The sequence below is a fragment of the Bicyclus anynana genome, chromosome 5, assembly GCF_947172395.1.
Source record: "Bicyclus anynana chromosome 5, ilBicAnyn1.1, whole genome shotgun sequence".
NCBI classification, from domain to species: Eukaryota; Metazoa; Arthropoda; class Insecta; order Lepidoptera; family Nymphalidae; genus Bicyclus; species Bicyclus anynana.
Genome location: NC_069087.1, coordinates 11,242,522 through 11,261,661, shown reverse-complemented (window position 1 = coordinate 11,261,661; position 19,140 = coordinate 11,242,522). Strand labels below are relative to the sequence as shown.

The following is a 19,140-nucleotide window of genomic DNA, read 5'->3' as shown; positions in this document are numbered from 1 at the left end:
CATAAACTGAGAATAAAGTATGTCTTGTAAATTGCATATTAAATGAAGTGGGCTACATGCTAAGTGTCGTTTATTTCGCAGTTTAAGTGCATTCATTTGATGAATTGTGCTATTAAGAAATGAATACCATATAAATTTAAAAATAAATTGCAAACACGACAGCGTTACGATTCTTGAAACTCTTCAGTTATATAATTATGTTGTTAATATTGATACTAAATGAGTTGCACAAACAAACGAATTTAGGAAAGATTTTTACTTTTTCATTATCAAGATGGCTTGAAAAAACCAGATTTTATTTTTATTTTATTATAATTTTTAAATGTTGACGTCATTTCCAGTTTCAAGAATCATAATAATGTTTATTATGGTTTTACCATAATTATCATCTTTAGTAGATGGACTTCACGTGGCAGTTTTTTATTAACCGACTTCCAAAGTGCAGGAGGTTCTACGTTTGTATGTATGTTTTTATTTGAGCCCTTGAGCCACCAGACAAAATTAAAAATTCATTTATTTAAAGTAACTCAGTTTAAAAGCACTTTTGAAAAGTCAGGTAGGTTCTGCTGAGAAGAACCGGCAAGAAACTCAACAATTATTGCTCTTGTTAAAAAAAAATCATACAATATATATTACAATGATTAACATTTCTTATAGACTTATACACTTCCTGTGTGAAGGTGGAATCTGATCCAATAACCTCCAAGCCCGTTTATCATTAAAGAACTTATCAAACTGAACAAAATTTTCAATAGATGTGCGGTCGGCCGACTATCTGTCTGGTAGCTTATAAATACTTTCGGTGAGGTAGAGTCCAGCGAATTGGATTTATTGCCTTTGTCCTATTGTATTGTAAATTCCTTATAGATATTTTTCTGTTGATAATTTCACATCGAAAGAATTATTCATTGCTTACATATAAGCTTTATCAACTATTTTTCAACTCATTAAACATAGGCACATGTTTGTGTAATGCTAAAATGTTACTAACTTGATATTATAATTGCCGTGTGCATGCACATCAGCCCCCTTCTCCAGCAGCAATGCAACTATTTCTTCATGGCCTTTGTATGAGGCCCACATAAGAGGTGTCCATCCTCCCTGAAAAAAAAAACCTAATATAGTATACAAAAAAAAAAACTACAAACAAGAAGTGCTACATTTAAAATAGTTCCCTATCATTTCTTCGACGTACATGCAAATTGTGACACCAACTTTCTTCTGCAGTATTTCCAAAGCAAATTGTTATAAGTTTGGAGATATTTATGGAGCGGATAAACAAATCCACAGATTAATGATATAGTATCTACCATAAACAAATCCCTTTCAGGAAGCCAACACATAGATAGATTCTCTGGTATTGCAAATATCTGTGTCGTTATATTTTTCACCTTTTGGTATTATATTAGCTTTGGATACAGTAGCAAGACTTACAGACGCGTTGGGCAGTAGACAATTGACCGACAGCGCATCGGTATGTAAGACTTTAGGTACGTTCTATAAAAGAACTTACTGTTTATACACAAATGCAGGTGGTCTGTCACCCTATCTCAACATCCAAAACCAAAAGGGACTCCCCTGATTGTAATTACTTGAATGTCAAGCGACCAGCAAGTTCGTTCGCTCACTATTAAAACTATAAACAATTCGCAAAAACTCAAAATACTTCGAAGCCGGAACCCTCCGAAAGGAAACGACAAAGGGATAGTAGACTATTGCAAGTACCTGATAATTCTCTGATGGTTTAACTTAACATTTAATGAAAACAAAAAAAACATCATTGATCAACTTCCGTGGTAGGTACACTATGGCAAAACTAAGTTAAGATTAATGCTAATATTCCCTTCGCCTCGGACATTTAAGGTGATCCTTTCACTCTAATGTGTATCCATGAACGAAAAACTCTAATGTGTTTACATTATAGAATGCGTCATCATTTACGTTCAATTAAATAAATATATCAATAACAATACACGTTATGGCCAAATTATGAAGATTTAACATAAATACAATAATACTACGTCATCCGTGGGTAAAACGGCGGGTATAATATTCTCACCTAGGGTTACCAAATAACTAGAATTTTTGGACATGTCCATCTAGACAATAAGTATTCAAATATACAAGTACAAATTCAAATGAAAAAAAAAGACAAGAAAAAGGTAATAATAAAGACAGCTTAGCAAAATTTTAAAATGAAATAATAAAAGATCCATATATTATGCTTCATAATCATATCAGGTTTTTACGTTGGGCGATTCGGCTCCAACTGCGTGAATCTTAAAACCTGTAATGAGAAAGTAATACAAAGACATTGAACTCAAAACATACTTTATTAGAAATTTATTTTACGACTACCCACAACATATCAGTTATAATATACCTACTCCCTTTGCAACGAAACATGAAGCCTGACATAATATTGCTTCAACTGGATAGAAGGCTGTTGGCTCTATCTGTTTCGATTTTGAGCTATATATTATTTCTTTTACTTTTTTCTATAGGACCATCGCCATCATTCGTGTCGTTTTTTTTTTTCAAATATAATTAAGGACCGCGAGTATTTTAATTGGATCTTATTCGTGGACATTTCATTCTTTCTTTATTTTTTTTATTTCTATAGTTTAGTTAAATGACTTTAATTTGTCTCTTTAACTCTAAACTTTGAAAAAAAGGGTTACAAGAGACATATCCAATGTGGTCAATAGTTTCTGTCTAGAGTTGTTCATTTATTTGTTGTCTTTGACATTAACAAATTGTTACTTTGGCTATGAAAGTGTGTGGGTTTTTTGCACCTAAAAGATGAAATCAACAATATTACTGTTAGATCTTGTACCAACCAAATAAAATAATATGTATTTTGTTGCCTAGTCAGCTATGTCGATAAAATTGTTCGCATTTAAGAAGTTCTCCCAATATAATGTTTTTTAAGTCAATTGTTAGTAGCTAGTGGAATTAAGACCAGAAAATTAAAAAAAAAATCTTTAGTTCCGGAATTCCCACATTTCAATCTGGTGACTCTACACAGAGACGTGACACATCGTTTTGTTTATGATGTTATCATAGACGTCTGATATTTGGAATACATTAACACTTTATTACGTCTCTGATTCAAGGGAATAATATACCGCGGAATTTATGAAACAGGAATAATGTATAAATTAATATAAATTCGTGTTATAATGATTCCACACGTGAATCGTGATTAGAAATTATTGATTTCTTGTTTCTACACGTGTACCGATTCACGTCATACCACATCTTATTTTTCATGTTTTTTTTTCTTTTTATTCTTTACAAGTTAGCCCTTGACTACAATCTCACCTGATGGTAAGTGATGATGCAGTCTAAGATGGAAGCGGGCTAACTTGTTAGAAGGAGGATGAAAATCCACACCCCTTTCGGTTTCTACACGACATCGTACCGGAATGCTAAATCGCTTGGCGGTACGTCTTTGCCGGTAGGGTGGTAACTAGCCACGGCCGAAGCCTCCCACCAGCCTGACCTGGACTAATTAAGAAAATCTTAATCTGCCCAGCCGGGAATCGAACCCAGGACCTCCTTTTTGTAAATCCACCGCGCATACCACTGCGCCACGGAAGCCGTCAAAAAGCCGTCGTTTAAGCCGTGTTTTGGTTTGAAGATCTTCTGTCACTTGTAAGTTATATTAAAAAAATGAATGCATCCGGAATGCATTAACCGGGTCTTTGGAATTACAAGTGTACATGTACAATATTAATCACGAATCAAGAATAAAGCTCGTTTTCCCGCTATTAGAGGTTTACTGGTGAAATTACTGGCATACGAATCCCAGCACCTATGCCGTCAAATGATGAGTGGAAGACAAGTCATACAGATTTTTTTAGCTTGTGTCTTCCGTGAGTTGATGTTCTGAACATATTTTGTAGTGTCAATGATTTGCATAAAGGGGAGCCGGATATCAATCCTCGTCTGAGTTGTACAGGGGCGCGGGGTATGACGACAAAGAGGGGCGAGAAACGTGCGGGCTACCTCGTGTCAAGAGTAGGGTAGTTGAGTCATATCAAATTTAATATAAACAATATTAATTTCGTGTAGTACATGGAATAAGGGTACGAAATATATCGATATTAATTAATATGAGTTAAGGATTTCTTAATACTTTTCAGTCTTTTTATTATATGGTCGAATGTTTACGGGTTTACGTGACGTCATGACACAGATATAAGATAGACTATCATAGATGATAGCGTTTTAGCTAATATAGTAATTTTTTTTTGTGTATTCAGGTTTTAAAAAAATATGATAATTATTCGTCTATCTGGTAAAACAATAATAAACATTTTAAAACCCTTTAAAAAGTGTCAAGTAGCCTATTTTAATAATATGCCTGCCGCTGCTCCTCACTCGTTTCTATCTATTGCCATACGTCATATGCTATGAAGTCAAGAGTGAATATTCATCTTCTAGGCAACCGCGTTCCACCATAGGCTGCATCATCGCTTACCAGGCGTGATTGCAGCTAAGCGCTTGCTTATACAAAAGAAAACCCTACCCTACCACCCACCCTGCTCTACAAAAGCGAGAATTCAGTCATGAGATATGACTAAATATCCGAGCTATTATTTTAACGGGAGTCGAAGCACATTTAATTATTATATACTATATATATATATATATTATATACTATATATGGCCCGCCCAGTATACTGTGCCAGAACTTACTTGCCTTAACTATTACGCCCTATCACGCTACATTACGTCTATCAGACTAGACCAGATGCTAATCGGTCTCTATAAATATACGCGTTATTCATTAAAGAAGTCCCCAACACAAACTGCACATGTGTATTTAACTGGATTTAAGAATGTGGGATTGTCGCTGATTTCTTGGCAAAGCTCCACAACAACTATAAATATATTAAATTTGGGCGCACAGTCCAGAATACAGTTGGTCATTGCTCCACTATTGCTATTTGAGTCACCACTTGCAATTGTGCATTTTATTTTGTCGACTCCATTAATAAAAATAATATAACATGTAATGTAAATTTTGCTTTGCTTTGATAAATAATAAATACGATGTTTCTACGTCATTTTATGCTCATTACTATGACTAAGAATACCAGGGATTACCCCCCAAAAACATGGGTTATCCACATTCAGATCTTCTAAAATATTGTATATTAAGTGCCATTATAAATTGAAGGCACGTTTTAGCATGAGAATGACTAAGTAACAGGCTGGTGTATGTCTTGATATTGTAACGTGAGGTATAGTTATCTAGAAATGGTTAAATTTTTTTTAATCGTTACTTGATGTTTTAACTTAAGTCACGTACTTGTAAAAATATGATAGATGAACTTAATATGTTAAGGGACCTATAGCGTTAGCTTTAGTGTTCTATATTCTGTGTAGGGTTGCCAATAATAATAATGCATTTTTCAAGATTTATTTGTCAGAAATAAGAGTGTCATGTGTTTTTGCACGTTTAATTTTTAAATTTTGGAAACCAAAAGAAGTTTTTCATTAATTTGTTCGTTTATGTTTGACCTTATTAGGATATAGAATTTCGGATAGGCTAGACGCTATTGTATCTGTCAAAAACTAATGTTCATAAAGTTTTAAAATGAAAATTTTGTTTAGTATATATTTCTTTAACAGTATATAGCACGCAGACCCGAAATGTACTACAATACTATATATGTACGGTTGGTAACCCTAGTTCTGTGGGACCGATGAAAGATACTGTATAATGAGACAAGACATACTCTAGAAAAACTTTCAGACTGTTTGCAACTATCTTATTAATGTAACTGTCATATAATTCATGATGATGACTCCAATAATGGAAGAACATATCTAACGATTCCATTTTTCACAATGTGACCTGCGGAGACGAAACCACCAAATTATCACTAATGTGTCAACTACTGGTACATGATTTATGGTTTCATTTGTAAATATTTAAATTTTTGATACAAATACCATAAAAACTTGATTTTAAAAAACTTCGTCACGTCCAACTTCGTTATTTTTATTTACACATATAGAAAAGTAAGTGAAAATAAAGATGATTGTACGTAGTCATAGGAATGAATCCCAATTCTAACGACCTAAACGAAACGAAGACGAAGCGAAAGTGAGTGAGGTCCAGTTGCACTAATAATATGGAAAGAGTCTTTTTCTTCTTACTTAGAGGGTAATTTTTTGGATCGATTAATACAGCAAGTAAGATGCCCTATTTAGGAAACAGAGACGAAGAGATACAATAACAATAACTCTATGATGAAATAAAAGCTTCTCTTTCATTTTTATTTACGCTTGGAAGTTCACTTGAAAACCAGCTTCAAATTCAAGCAGCTTTAATACAATCAGAATGTGAGTCCTAAACTTATCTGAATTCTGAATACTTATTCATGATTATGACGACAGTGATGGCGTTTATGTTTACGATTGACTTAGTTTGAGGTACGCTGGAATAGAAACTTTAATCTAACACAGATTAGATGTGTCCGAACTTTGTTTTTGAAGATCGACTCGAAGTAAAGCTCCCACTGTTGTAGTGGTAAATATACATGTCATACATACAGATGTTATGTTTGGCTATGGAAGAGTGAGGCCTTCTGTCACAGGCACTTGTATAAGTAAGTAAGTTTCGGGCTCTCTGGTGCCCCGCGTCGAGCAGCTCATGCACAACCGAGAAGTTACAGCGTCGGGCCGCGATCAAGATGAGCTTCGCTACGTGCTTTAGTGTCCCCACACACTTGAAACGCCGCCACCGACTCAGCTATGGACTCGCTACACGCGGCCGGTGACGCATGTAGCCACCACACGACACAAAACGCCGCTTCTACCTTCGGTGGCTTCCTTTGCGAAGCTGTTTTTCAATTTATTTGTCACTTACGCAGTCTCTGGAATCAACTGGTGCCCCCGCGTCGAGCAGCTCTTGCACAACCGAGAGCTTACCGTGTCGGGCCGCGATCAAGATGAGCTTCGCTACGTGCTTTAGTGTCCCCACACTTTCAAAACGCCGGCACTCGGCTATGGAGTCGCTACCAGCGGCCGGTGACGCATGTAGCCGCCACACGCTACAAAACGCCGCTTCTACCTTTAGGAGGTTTCCGTTTGCGAAGCTGATCTTCAATTGATTATTTACTTACACAGTCTCTGGAATCAACGTGTGCCCCCGCGTCGAGCAGCTCCCGCACGACCGGCAAGTGTCCGCCGCGCGCCGCGAACGCGAGGGAGGTCCAGCCGTCGTTGTCCGCCGCGCACGCGTCCGCGCTGGCGCCGAGCAGCGCACGCACGGCCGCCACGCGCCCGCTCTCGCTTGCGCACATGAGCGCTGTTGTGCCATTCTGTATAAAAAAAAATTAAGCGTAACTAATATTCTTTTTTTTTATTACTTTTTAATTTATGTATTAAAACATACATTGTTTACAATAAAAGGTATATTACATAGACAACAACAAAAATCACAAAGATTTGACGTTGGTGTCTCTCTGCAACTAACTTAATATACCTAGTATTTTCTACTAGCTGATGCCGCGCGGTTTCACTCGCGTGGTTCCCGTTTCCGTATGAATACGGGGATAATATATAACCTATAGCCTTCCTCGATAAATTTGCTATTTAGCACTGAAATAATTTTTCAAATCGGATCAAACAAACAAACTCTTCAGCTTTATAATATTAGTATAGATTTATTTTGCAAACATTCAGTCAATCTTTGTTTTATCTTATTTACCGAAATCTCTCATAAAAATCAAAATCAAACCTAGTCATATATCCCCGTTGTTTTTAGTAGTCTCAGATATAACTAATACTATAATAATTATTTTGTAATGCAAATGCTATGAAAAACACTCACTTCGTCCCTGTCGTCAATGTTAATGTTTCTGTTGGAAGCGAGATAGTTCTGCAGCTCGTTGCCATCATTGTTCACCAGTTGAGATAGCGTCTTGAAGCAGGCCAGGGACACCATCGACTCGCTGCGATGGAGGCTCTGTAAGAAACACCACCATTAACATCATTCACTGCTGAGCTCAAGTCTCCTGTCAGAATGAGAGGCCCAATGCGGATTGGCAGACTTCAAACATGCAGAGAATTAGGCAAATTCAATTCTTGGTATTCAGGTTTGCTCACGATGATTTTCCTTCACCGTATGAGACATGTGATATTTCATTTCTTAAAATGCACACAACTGAAAAGGACTTGCCCGGACCGGGTTCGTATCCATACTCTCTGGAATCGGAGACAGAGGTTATATCCACTGCGCTATCACGGCACTATGAATATGATATTCAGATAAATTAATTACCTAGGGCCTAATCCAGCAACTTCGCCACCCTTTACATTTACAACAAAAATACTTACTTTTATTATTATTATTATGTTATAGTCAGACCAACAAAACTAAACTTATAAAAGTAAAAAATTAAAAAATATAAAAATCAATGAAAATTGAAAATTTAACTTTTTTATTGACGAAGTATTATATACAGCATTTAACTCTATCTAGGCATTTTTAAGTATCTCTACATTAACTTAAAGAGATAAAAACTACTGTATATAGAAGTGCACTTCATACTCTTATACGACTCTTGCTGATATACTCTTTTAAGTGTATCAATATACTCGTATTGCTGCAAAATTTCTGAATCATGTATCATCTCAATGGTTACCCTAATCAGAACGCTACTTCACACCACTGATAGATAGATGTAATAATGTCAATAGATACAAAGCGCGAGATAACTAATGATTCGGTGAACCACTATTTCTTATCAATAATAACTCCTTCAGTCAAGTCTTTAGGCTGCGATAGCCTAAAGACTTGACAAATTAGTTACAACTCATACCTAATTACCAGTAGCAGTGGCGGATTTACAAATTTGTCGCCAGTAGGCTATTGAATTTTTACAGCCCCTACTGAACTATGAAATTCAATACCTACCCCTAATTCGCAATCAATACCTTAAATTGTGTCAATAAAATTGCAACTTTTAATATTTATAATATTTATTTGTACTAGGACTGTACAGTAGAAATAAAATATTAAAATGTATTAGTTTATTAGGCTCCTAATATAATTTACATCAAATAATAAAAAAAAATGGCCAATCGAGCGAGCCCAACGTTACTGCAGGCCATGAAGAGGCGTATTTTTGTGTTAGATTTTGTCTACAGACTTTTACGAGGGGTACACACTTGGGTTTTACAATTTTTTTTTTAATTGACGCCGTTCGGGGCAATGCCCCCTCTTGCCGACGTATTACTACGCCATTGTTAATATGCAATATTTGATGCTTTAAAGCCGGACTAATAGTAGAGGATCTCAATATAAGACGACCTTCACCGATCTCGTTATTGGACAAAAAGTTTTTTTATCAAATTAAATATATTGCAAATGGGTTGATAAAAACTTCAGTCCAGAATATGATTAATTAATTATTTTATTTTTTATTTCACCAATCGAGCGAGTATGAAGCCTATAAAATATGCAAACATTAGGTTGACTATCTTTTCCGGAACAACTCTTGGGTAGGGCAGGTAAATCGATACTAGAAACCGATCTCGTTATTGGAAAAAGTCTTTTATATCAAATTAAATACATATATATACATCAATAAATATATTGAAAATGGGTTGACTAAAAAAACTTCAGTCCAGAATATGATTAATTAATTAATTTTTTTTTATATGTTTCAATGGTTTAGTTAATAGACAAATTGCTTACTAATCGAGCGAATACCAATCGAACGAGCGAGAGTATTAAGTATTAAGTAGGTAGGTAAATCGATACCAGACTTGCACTGGTCTGGTTCATGAATTAAAGTTAACTTAAAATTTCATTACGAACACATTGGTATGGGGTTGTCTGCGAAAAATCCTCAATAACGGACATCATCATATCCTGGACCGAAATTTTCGAAATTAGTGTTTTGTATTATATATTGTATTTTATCGACATTGTTAAGAATTATAAATAAAAAAAAAACAGTCGTAGAGTTCGTTCGGCGTTTGAAAACATAATCGTAGAAAATTAATTTCGAAGTCTATTACGCGATAATATGTGATATCAGTATAGTAATAAATTAAGTATATAATATATTTATTGGTGTACTTGACTTGTATCTTTTACCTTTGAAATTAGATAAATCATTAAAACGGTCAGTGCCTTGGCCTTGAAATATTACAAAAATATTAAGATTAAACGGATCAAAATCCGGAAGCTGCGTTAAGTTGCCCATGAACTTCTTGAAATTAATCAATTAAACTAAGAATTTTCAACAATATTCTAAATATCTATATTTTTTAGGAAGTATAATTACTGTTATTTATACATGATCTAATAAAAATAAAAATAAAACCTATGAGCATATTTCTCGATACAAACTTTTCTACAACAAAATAGGCACATATAAATTACTATATTTTCCTCTATAATTGTTTTTCTGCTAACTTTACAAACGTCATGAAATGAGTCTTTATCTAACATGTGTCAGTTCACCCATTAGCATCAGTTAAACGGGGTATAAAATAAAAATATTCGCGAGTTAATATTTTTCCTTTGAATCAGTTTCATTAAGTTTATAACTAAGCATAAAATAAAAAAAAACATGCAATTATAATAAACAATTAGCAGACAAAATATATACGTTAGTATATATGCATATTAAAAATTAAAATAAGTTAATAGAAAAAAACCAAAACCTCGGATACTTGCAAACTCCAGCGCAACATTTCTAGGTCACTGATACTAAAACTAGAAACTATATTATAGTAAAACACAACGGCAAGTTAGCACTGCACAATTCACAATGTCTATATTGAATATTAATAAGTATACGTAGATACAGTGATAACGATGAGATATCACTAAACAACTATGAACGTTGTACGAACGTACGGTGTTTACGGTTAAGTGACGTTTTTTTTATTGTTGATATTTTTTATTATTTCATACGTTATGCCGAATGTCCTCATGGTAATATAACATCGAGTAATACCGCGCATTAACTTTAATTCCATATTAGATAGATTCTGGATTGCATCGACTTACGATAACAAAGATTACACTCTATGCAGCTTTAATTCGCACTACCTACCAATTAATTTCAAAGTCAACCATCAACTTCAATTCGGCATTAGTTAATCCTAATGTTATTAATTAAAATTAATTCATTCGTGTCATTTGCAATTCACTCAGCTCACGAGACATGCTAAGTTAGTTCCATGTGCCCACAAAATGTCGTCAAACTCGTATTGTTATTCATGTATAACGGCAACACTAGTAAGATAAGGCGCAGACCGTGTTCGAGTGGCGGCGAAGAGCGAACCCATGGAACGGGAAGCCATGACTGTGGCGCCGCTGCTCCCCGGGAGGCGCCGTGACGGTGAACCGGGGCACGTTGAGGTGCGGCCCTGCGGACAACGGCCCTACGTGATCGTTTGCGCTCCCGATGTTGAGGTGCAGGAACGAGATCCGCCGCCGCTTCGGCAACGGCGGCGCCAACATCGCACCCGCAAAGCTGTTACTCTTCGGGCGTTGCGTCGGCGCTCCCTCTTCTACGCTGCTGACCTCTGACAGGTCAGGCTTCTCGGAGACGTCGGACAGCAACGACTCTGTCCGACTCTGATCCGTGTCCGACGACGTCGGCGACTCCCGGACCACCTCCAGCGCTTCGGGACCCGCGGGCGGCCTGGACACATTTCTCGGTTTGTGTATATTTGCAATGAGACAGCGAATGTGGACGTATTCATTGTCACTGTTTGTCGCGTCGGGCAACCGAGGCTCGCGGGACATGTCGCGACGTCACGCATCACCACGAGCGGACGATGCGTCCAGTGATTTGCGAGCGTAGTGACTGAGTCTATCGAGGCTCGTGCCGTGAATTGTCTCCCGTGGTCACGATGGGCGGATACTATTTACGGCGTGGGGCGGGCGGGCGGCGGGCGGTCGCGATGAATGAACAGACGGATACGTACTAGAGAATAGGTACTGTAGGCGGATGACGATAACCGTTTGAAGAACGCAGAGGCGGTGCGATGTACGATTCGCTCGGAAGGCAGCATGTCGCTCGGTGTCCGGACACACTGTGCCCGAGAGCCGCTCGGAGTCGGACACTGCCGGCGCCGCATGAGATGCCCCCCGCCATACAGATGACCATTTAGATAAAACATTTCATAAGCATATAAGGTAAATTATCGTAAGCTTTTATCACAATAAAAAGCTGTATAAACAAAAAAGGAATTTAATAGAAACATATATTTACATTATTATGTCAATGTTTATCAAATTAAGTCAACACATATAGGAGGCATAATAATTACGACTTTTCATAACTAAGTAGGTATTTTTTTTTTCTAATTTAAAATGAACATTACGAAAATACTGAAATAAAAAAAAATACCTAAAACATAAAAGTATTATTTGATATTTAAATGTAGTAATGCTGACTTGTAAAAGTATACTAACTCGTATAATAAAATATGTTTGTTTGTTAAGCTTACACATCTAAGCCACTATATAGATTGATTTTCTTAATAAGTTCTTTCACCAATAGCAAAAGCAACATTATCTACTAGTAACATAGGCTATATTTTTCCCGTATTCCCAAGGGAATGGGAACTACGCAGGTAAAATGTTGGGCTTGGTCCGCTAGCATTAACTATATCCTTCCGAAGTCTTGAATTATTCAACACAATTATTAATCCAACGAATAATCAAACGACTAAATGTCATTCATTCAAGTTTTTGCGAATCGTAATAATCGAATTAAAAATTATTAAGAACTAGTGGCCGCCCGCGACTACGTCTGTGAAAAAATCTATGTAAGCATACAATCACACTAATATTATAAAGGCGAAAGTTTGTGTGTGTATGTTTGTTACTCCTTTACGTCTCAACTACAGAACTGATTTGTTTGTAATTTGGAATGGAAATAGTTTTTACTCCGGATTTCCACATAGGCTATAGGTTCCGCCGAAACCACAGATTTTTTCCCAGAAAAATCTATGGATCCCGCAGGATTTATGAAAAACTGAATTCCACGCAGACGAAGTCGCCGCGAGCGTCCGCTAGTAGTCAATATAATGAAAAATTTTTTTTATTGGGTAAGTTATCCTTTATAGATATTTAGGTATGTCATGACGGACTTTTTTATCTATAAAAGAAGAATATTCCACCATACATATCTTTGTTATATTTTTCAGAAATTTAGGCAACGTTTTGATGAAAGCTCTTGTCGGCTTAGTTAGATTTTTCTAATACTCCAGTATTGGCAAAATTAAGCCGACTGCAGTCAACAATTATCGTTAATTATATTTTAATCAATTCACACAAAATTCTGACATTACACCTATGTCAAAACCTTCAGCAGAAAACATTATATTGGTGCAAACCGCATGAAAATCCATTCTTAGAGTTTATCGCCAACAGACTGACGCAGACTACGCGACAGAAGATTTCGTTTTATAATATTATGACGTATAGATAATAGGTATAGTGTGTTGTTTCAATTGAGCATGGGAAAATCCTAAAATATAAGACATAAGGAAACTGTTAGAATCCATTAGGACTTTTTTGTAAAAAAAAATTAGAATCGTCAACTGGCTGGCTCAACGTGAGGAGCCCATAAAATAGAATAATATATATTTGGTAATACCTACTGCTTTTCCTTAAATGGGCTTTGCTTGTTTAGTATCATTTGACAGTATTAAATAAGCAAAATCGGGATACCTAATTGGTTGAAAAAGGACATTAGACATTTTAATATTCGAACTTGTATCCTGACTCCTGATAAAAAAAAATTATAAGTGCTTATGTACCTAGATGACATTAAACAGAATTAAAGGTATTTAAAATTTTCGTCTATTTGTTTGTTCGAACTAATCATTGAAACGGGCGATTTGAACAGTATTTCACTCATAGATAGACAAAGTTATTGAGCAACATTATAGGCAACTATAACTTTTTGTCCCGTAAAAATCAATAGCTCTTGCGGGATTTGTGAAAAACTGAATTTTACCTGGACAAAGTCGCGGGCATCCGCCAGTTCCAAACAAAATTACACATTGAACCAATGGGTGTTTTTAAAAGCTGCCAACAACTTAATTACATATGACTATTATTATTACTAGATCATAAGATCAGATTAAAACAAAAATCCAATTTAACTATTAAAAATTATATTATACAGGTATTTAGAAAATTATTGGATTCCAGTCATATTTCTTTAATATCAGACAATTATTAATATTAAGCCTTAATAATTGTCTGGCTCTGAAACTTGAAAAGAATCAAATCAAATCAAAATTGTCTATGGGAACTTGTGTACCTAGAACCTACCTACGAACAGTAATAATTTTATACTAAAGATAGGTTACGTCCCTACAAAATCGCCGCAAAAAGTGTTCGGAATTTAGCTACACTGAGCACACGCACACATGCATAATTTTTTCTTTAATTCCATTATATATTTATATATAATATATAGTTTTTACACTTCCTGAACTTTCTCGACATTGTAAACGATATTTAGGTATTATTTGTTGTTTATTAAGAGAACAAATGAAATTAAGTCAATTTACCACATTCGTCCGCCTCGTTTTGATGCACCCCATCATGCAATAGAGCCCCATCTCTAGTAGGTATAAAATATCATTGCCTAAGTATAAGATCAAGAAACGACATTGTTATGCGGCGAGCAGTAATGCTTACTTCATAAATAGCCATTGTGTTCGTAATAACCAGTTAGCAGGATCTAGTTAGCCGTAGCCGTAACAAGTAGGGAGATAAAGCAAAAGGAGCAGAGGTGAAGATCCGCAATGCAATCAGGATAAAAAGAATAACGGGGATGCAGGAATCCGTCCAGTCGCGATGCTGTGACCACTCGGCTCGAAAACAGTATTAACCGACTTCACTAAAAATAGATGTGTAGGTAACATACATATTTTATAAAACAATACACTTAATAGAAGTAAAAGTAAAAAAAAAACTCTTAAGAGATACGTGTAAAGTCGAATCTATACTAATATTATAAAGCTAAAGAGTTTGGTTTGTTTGTTTACTTGAACGCGCTATTCTCAGGAACTACTGATCCGATTTCAAAAATTCTTTGTGTTAGATAGCCCATTTATCGAAGACAATGAGGTACCTACTATGCGAATTATATTATTTATATTAAATTTGATATGACACTACCATAGTGTTCATATTAGATAACATTTTATTAAAATTCAAATCTCAATTTTCTTCAAAGTAAACAGTCGTAAGTAATTAGGTTCATTGTACTTTGTTGACTAATAAGTTTTACTAATTTCTAACAACTTTCAACATTACGATTAGTTGCCGTCACCAATGATCACATTATTATCGGTGTTATTATCACGACTTTAGTTAAGTTACTCACTCACCGACGTGTAAGAATATTATAATAAACAAAATCAACCGACTTCTAAACAAAAAACCTAACCACTAAACTGAAAAGCGAAAAAAAAAAAACATACATACAGCCGAACGTAGAACCTCCTACTTTTTGGAAGTCGGTTAAAAATAACATCATATGTGCACCAAAAATCATTATCATTATCTAAGCCGATTAAATCATAAAGTTTTAGGATTTAAAGACAGTTCTTTCTCGTGGTTCTTTCAGAAACGGCTTTAATTATTACGTCACTGGCTTGGCACCGCCTTCAAAATGATCAAAAGGTATTTTTTTTTCTGTTTTTAGTGTGTCCTAGCACAGTGAACGCAAGCGCCACAATACGGGCAATTTTGTTATTTTCATTTTAACACAAAATTACTGAACCGATTTTCATGAAAATGAAATGGGAACAATCTGGTAGTATAAATAATATCTTTCAAACAAAAAAAGAATTTTGAAAATTGGTTAAGAAATTACGAAATTATGAGGTAACAAACATAAAAAAACATACGCGTCGAATTAAGAAACTCCTCTTTTTTGAAGTCGGTTAAAAACAATAAAAAATTTTAATAAAAAAAATTCAACCGACTTCCAACTCAAAAATTAACCTAAACTAAAAAGCAAAAAATAACATCTTACCTATGTGCTACCTTCTGATCAGTTTGAAGGCGGTGCCAAGCCAGTGATGTTTTAATTCAAGCCGTTTAAATTACACAATTTCTGTGGTTCTTTCAGAAACAGCTTTAATTAAAACATGGCACTGGATTGGCACCGCCTTCAAACTGATCAGAAGGTAGCACATAGGTAAGATGTTATTTTTTGCTTTTTAGTTTAGGTTAATTTTTGAGTTGGAAGTCGGTTGAATTTTTTTTATTAAAATTTTTATTTTTTAATTTTTAGTGTTAGCACACCTACTGAATGTGCACTGACTGACCTCCGTCTTCATCACCAGACCCCCTATGCAGTCACAATCCATATGGGTGGAAAGTTCTCATCAATACAAATGTATCAAGTCCAAACACAAGGTAGCTACTGTGAACCGTCGAGGAGTTCTCTTCACTGTCCTTCGTCTTCATCATCAGACCCTTAATACAGTCACAACCCATCTAGGTGGAAAGTTCTCATCAATACAAATAAATTAAGCCCAAACAAAAGGTACCTGCTGTAAATCGTGGACGAGTTCCATCGTCTGTGTATCGGCTCCATCATCAGACCAACTCCAGACCTTGATAAAATTGTAGTGGTTTAAAATACCTTATGGAAACACTAACAAACGCACTAGCCGTCTCTACGATTTTCAAAAGTTCCCCTCGATTTCTCCAGGATGCCATCATCAGATCCTGACATGAAAAAAATGGGACCACCCTGGAATCAAACCCTTCACAACAAAAAAAGAATTTTCAAAATCGGTCTACAAATGACGGAATTATCGCTGGACATACATAAAAAAAAAAAAAAACATACATACAGCCGAACGTAGAACCTCCTCCTTTTTGGAAGTCGGTTAAAAAGATATCAAAAGTAATAAGCGGAATTTCCGTACCTGTCCGTAAGTTCGTATAAAAGAGGCCGCACGAAGCATTTTCGTCGAAACGTCATCGAGTTATAATCGATTCGCAGCGATTTTATTAATCGTTCGACATTTACATGTATTTATTTATTTCATTAACACACCGTTCCTATATTACATTCCCTAATACATACGAACAATGAAGGTGGTGCTGGACATAAGCGATATTTATGCATAAAGTTGGCAAACATATTGGATGTTGATCCTAGGATTAAACTGTTTTTCTTTAAACACAGACTCGCACGATAACTCCAGTTTCCTTATACTGTAATTTACCCGTGGCCCATAAACTATGGTAAGATAATGTAGTTAACCGTTATCTCGGTGAACTGATTACTTAGCCACTATGCTCATATGAATTTCAATGCCACGTTAATCCGTTAAATTAAAACATCTTTTTTTCTAGTTTGGGTGTGTCTTGCAATAATCTAATGAATAATTAATGTACATGCGACAATCTAATTAAATTATACATGATATTATTAATTTGTTTAATTATAATAAATATGACATCTATACTAATAAAAAGAGGTAAAATTTGTGGTATATTCATCATCATTATCAACCCATATTTGGCTCACTGCTGAGCTCGAGTCTCCTCTCAGAATGAGAGTGGTTAGGCCAATAGTCCACCACGCTGGATCCACCACTCAATGCGGATTGGCAGATTTCACACACGCAGAGAATTAAGAACATTCTCTGGTATGCAGGTTTCCTCACGATGTTTATCCTTCACCGTTTGAGACACGTGATATTTAATTTCATAAAATGCACACAACTGAAAAGTTGGAGGTGCATGTCCCGGACCAAATTCGAACCCACACCCTCCGGAATCAGAGGCAGACGTCATATCCACTGGGCTATCACGGCTATAAACTTTTAAAATCCCACGAACGGTTAAAATGTGCCTATTTGAAAAAAAAATATCGATTACCCAGTATAACGCTGTGTAAACTAATTACATTTACGTATTAGCTTATTTTCAATAGCCTACTGGCACAAGATTCATCTCTGCTATAAGAGAGAAGGATTTAGAGGTTAGGCCCATCGCGCAGCTCCAATGCGGGCTTTGGGTTAACTAACCAATTAATGGGCGGCTAATTTTCCTAGCAATTGGTTAGTGGCCAGTTAATATTTGATCAAAATCTTAGATTCGATCGGTCATGTGATAGATACGATGGTGACCAACTTCCGAACCCCGAGGATATCTTGAAAAGAAGAAAATCGAAGAGTTCGCTGATGCAACATATATGAGTTACCATGGAGTTATGATTCATAAAGGAGAATGGCGAGGTTGCATGTATTTTGGGACTAGCAGATAAAAGTAGCGTACATAATGGAAACCCATTAATAGTTGTTAATCATGATTAAACTAAGCAAAAAACAAATGGTAACCAATCTTGAAAAGCAAGGAGAAAAGAGATATACCGTACTTAGGAGGTACCCTATCTATGCATACGAATAAATGTGAATTTTATACTGAAAAACACCGCCGCTGACATACAACTGCGTGATTGCTTTGTAAATACGACAAGGCGTTTCGGTCTCAGGCCACAAGTAGAACAATTTTACTATGCTAAATATAGAAGTAATCTTGATTCCCGTTCTGTAAAATCTCAATTTTTTTTTTACAATCATCTTATAAAATAATAGTTTTAAATAATACAAATGTTAGAGTGTACGACACTTCTGAGTGTGACTCCCACTTTCGCCATCCTCCTTTTAATACAATGATTACGTTATAATTATTAGAACGATTAAAAATCACCTCATTCGCCATCGGTTCACTCAAAGCTTCTCTCATGAAACGATAATAAGGTAGCACGCTTCCATAACTCCGCGGCACTTTGATTGGTAAAACAAGGGCACGTCTTTCGGACGAACTGCCTCTGTCTAACCAATACGACATCTCACAAACAATTCATAACATAAACACTTGTAAATAGCACTTTCACTGATAAACTTTGCTAACAATTAGATCGAGGCGAAGTTTTGAGTGGGTAGTCATTTTAAAAAAATATAATAATCCGATTATTACAAAGGACGACTCCTTCATGTCACAACCGATGCGACGTTCCATTTACATTTGATAAGAAAATGATGGAAGAAATGTTATTACACAGGAGTGCTTATCAAACTTATCAGCTATTTTGTTGA

The 19,140-nt window shown here is 35.7% G+C and overlaps 1 protein-coding gene across 9 annotated transcripts in view; it reads right to left on the bottom strand.

Moving 5' to 3' along the window:
• The window catches only part of LOC112052365 (kinase D-interacting substrate of 220 kDa B), a 75,459-nt gene that overhangs the window by 32,374 nt on the left and 23,945 nt on the right, over window positions 1–19,140 (bottom strand). For 5 of the 9 annotated variants that reach the window (XM_052881524.1, XM_052881518.1, XM_052881517.1 and 2 more), the window contains exons 2-4: window positions 7,853–7,987; window positions 7,143–7,340; window positions 992–1,101 (exon numbers count right to left, since the gene is read on the bottom strand). In XM_052881524.1, coding sequence (XP_052737484.1) covers window positions 992–1,101; window positions 7,143–7,340; window positions 7,853–7,966 — 422 coding nt within the window. In that variant the 5' untranslated portion in view covers window positions 7,967–7,987. Of the gene's footprint in view, window positions 1–991; window positions 1,102–7,142; window positions 7,341–7,852; window positions 7,988–10,698; window positions 11,040–11,296; window positions 11,410–11,973; window positions 12,142–18,751; window positions 18,908–19,140 lie in introns of those variants that run through there. The other 4 variants (XM_052881522.1, XM_052881521.1, XM_052881525.1 and 1 more) reach the window with 4 other exon arrangements.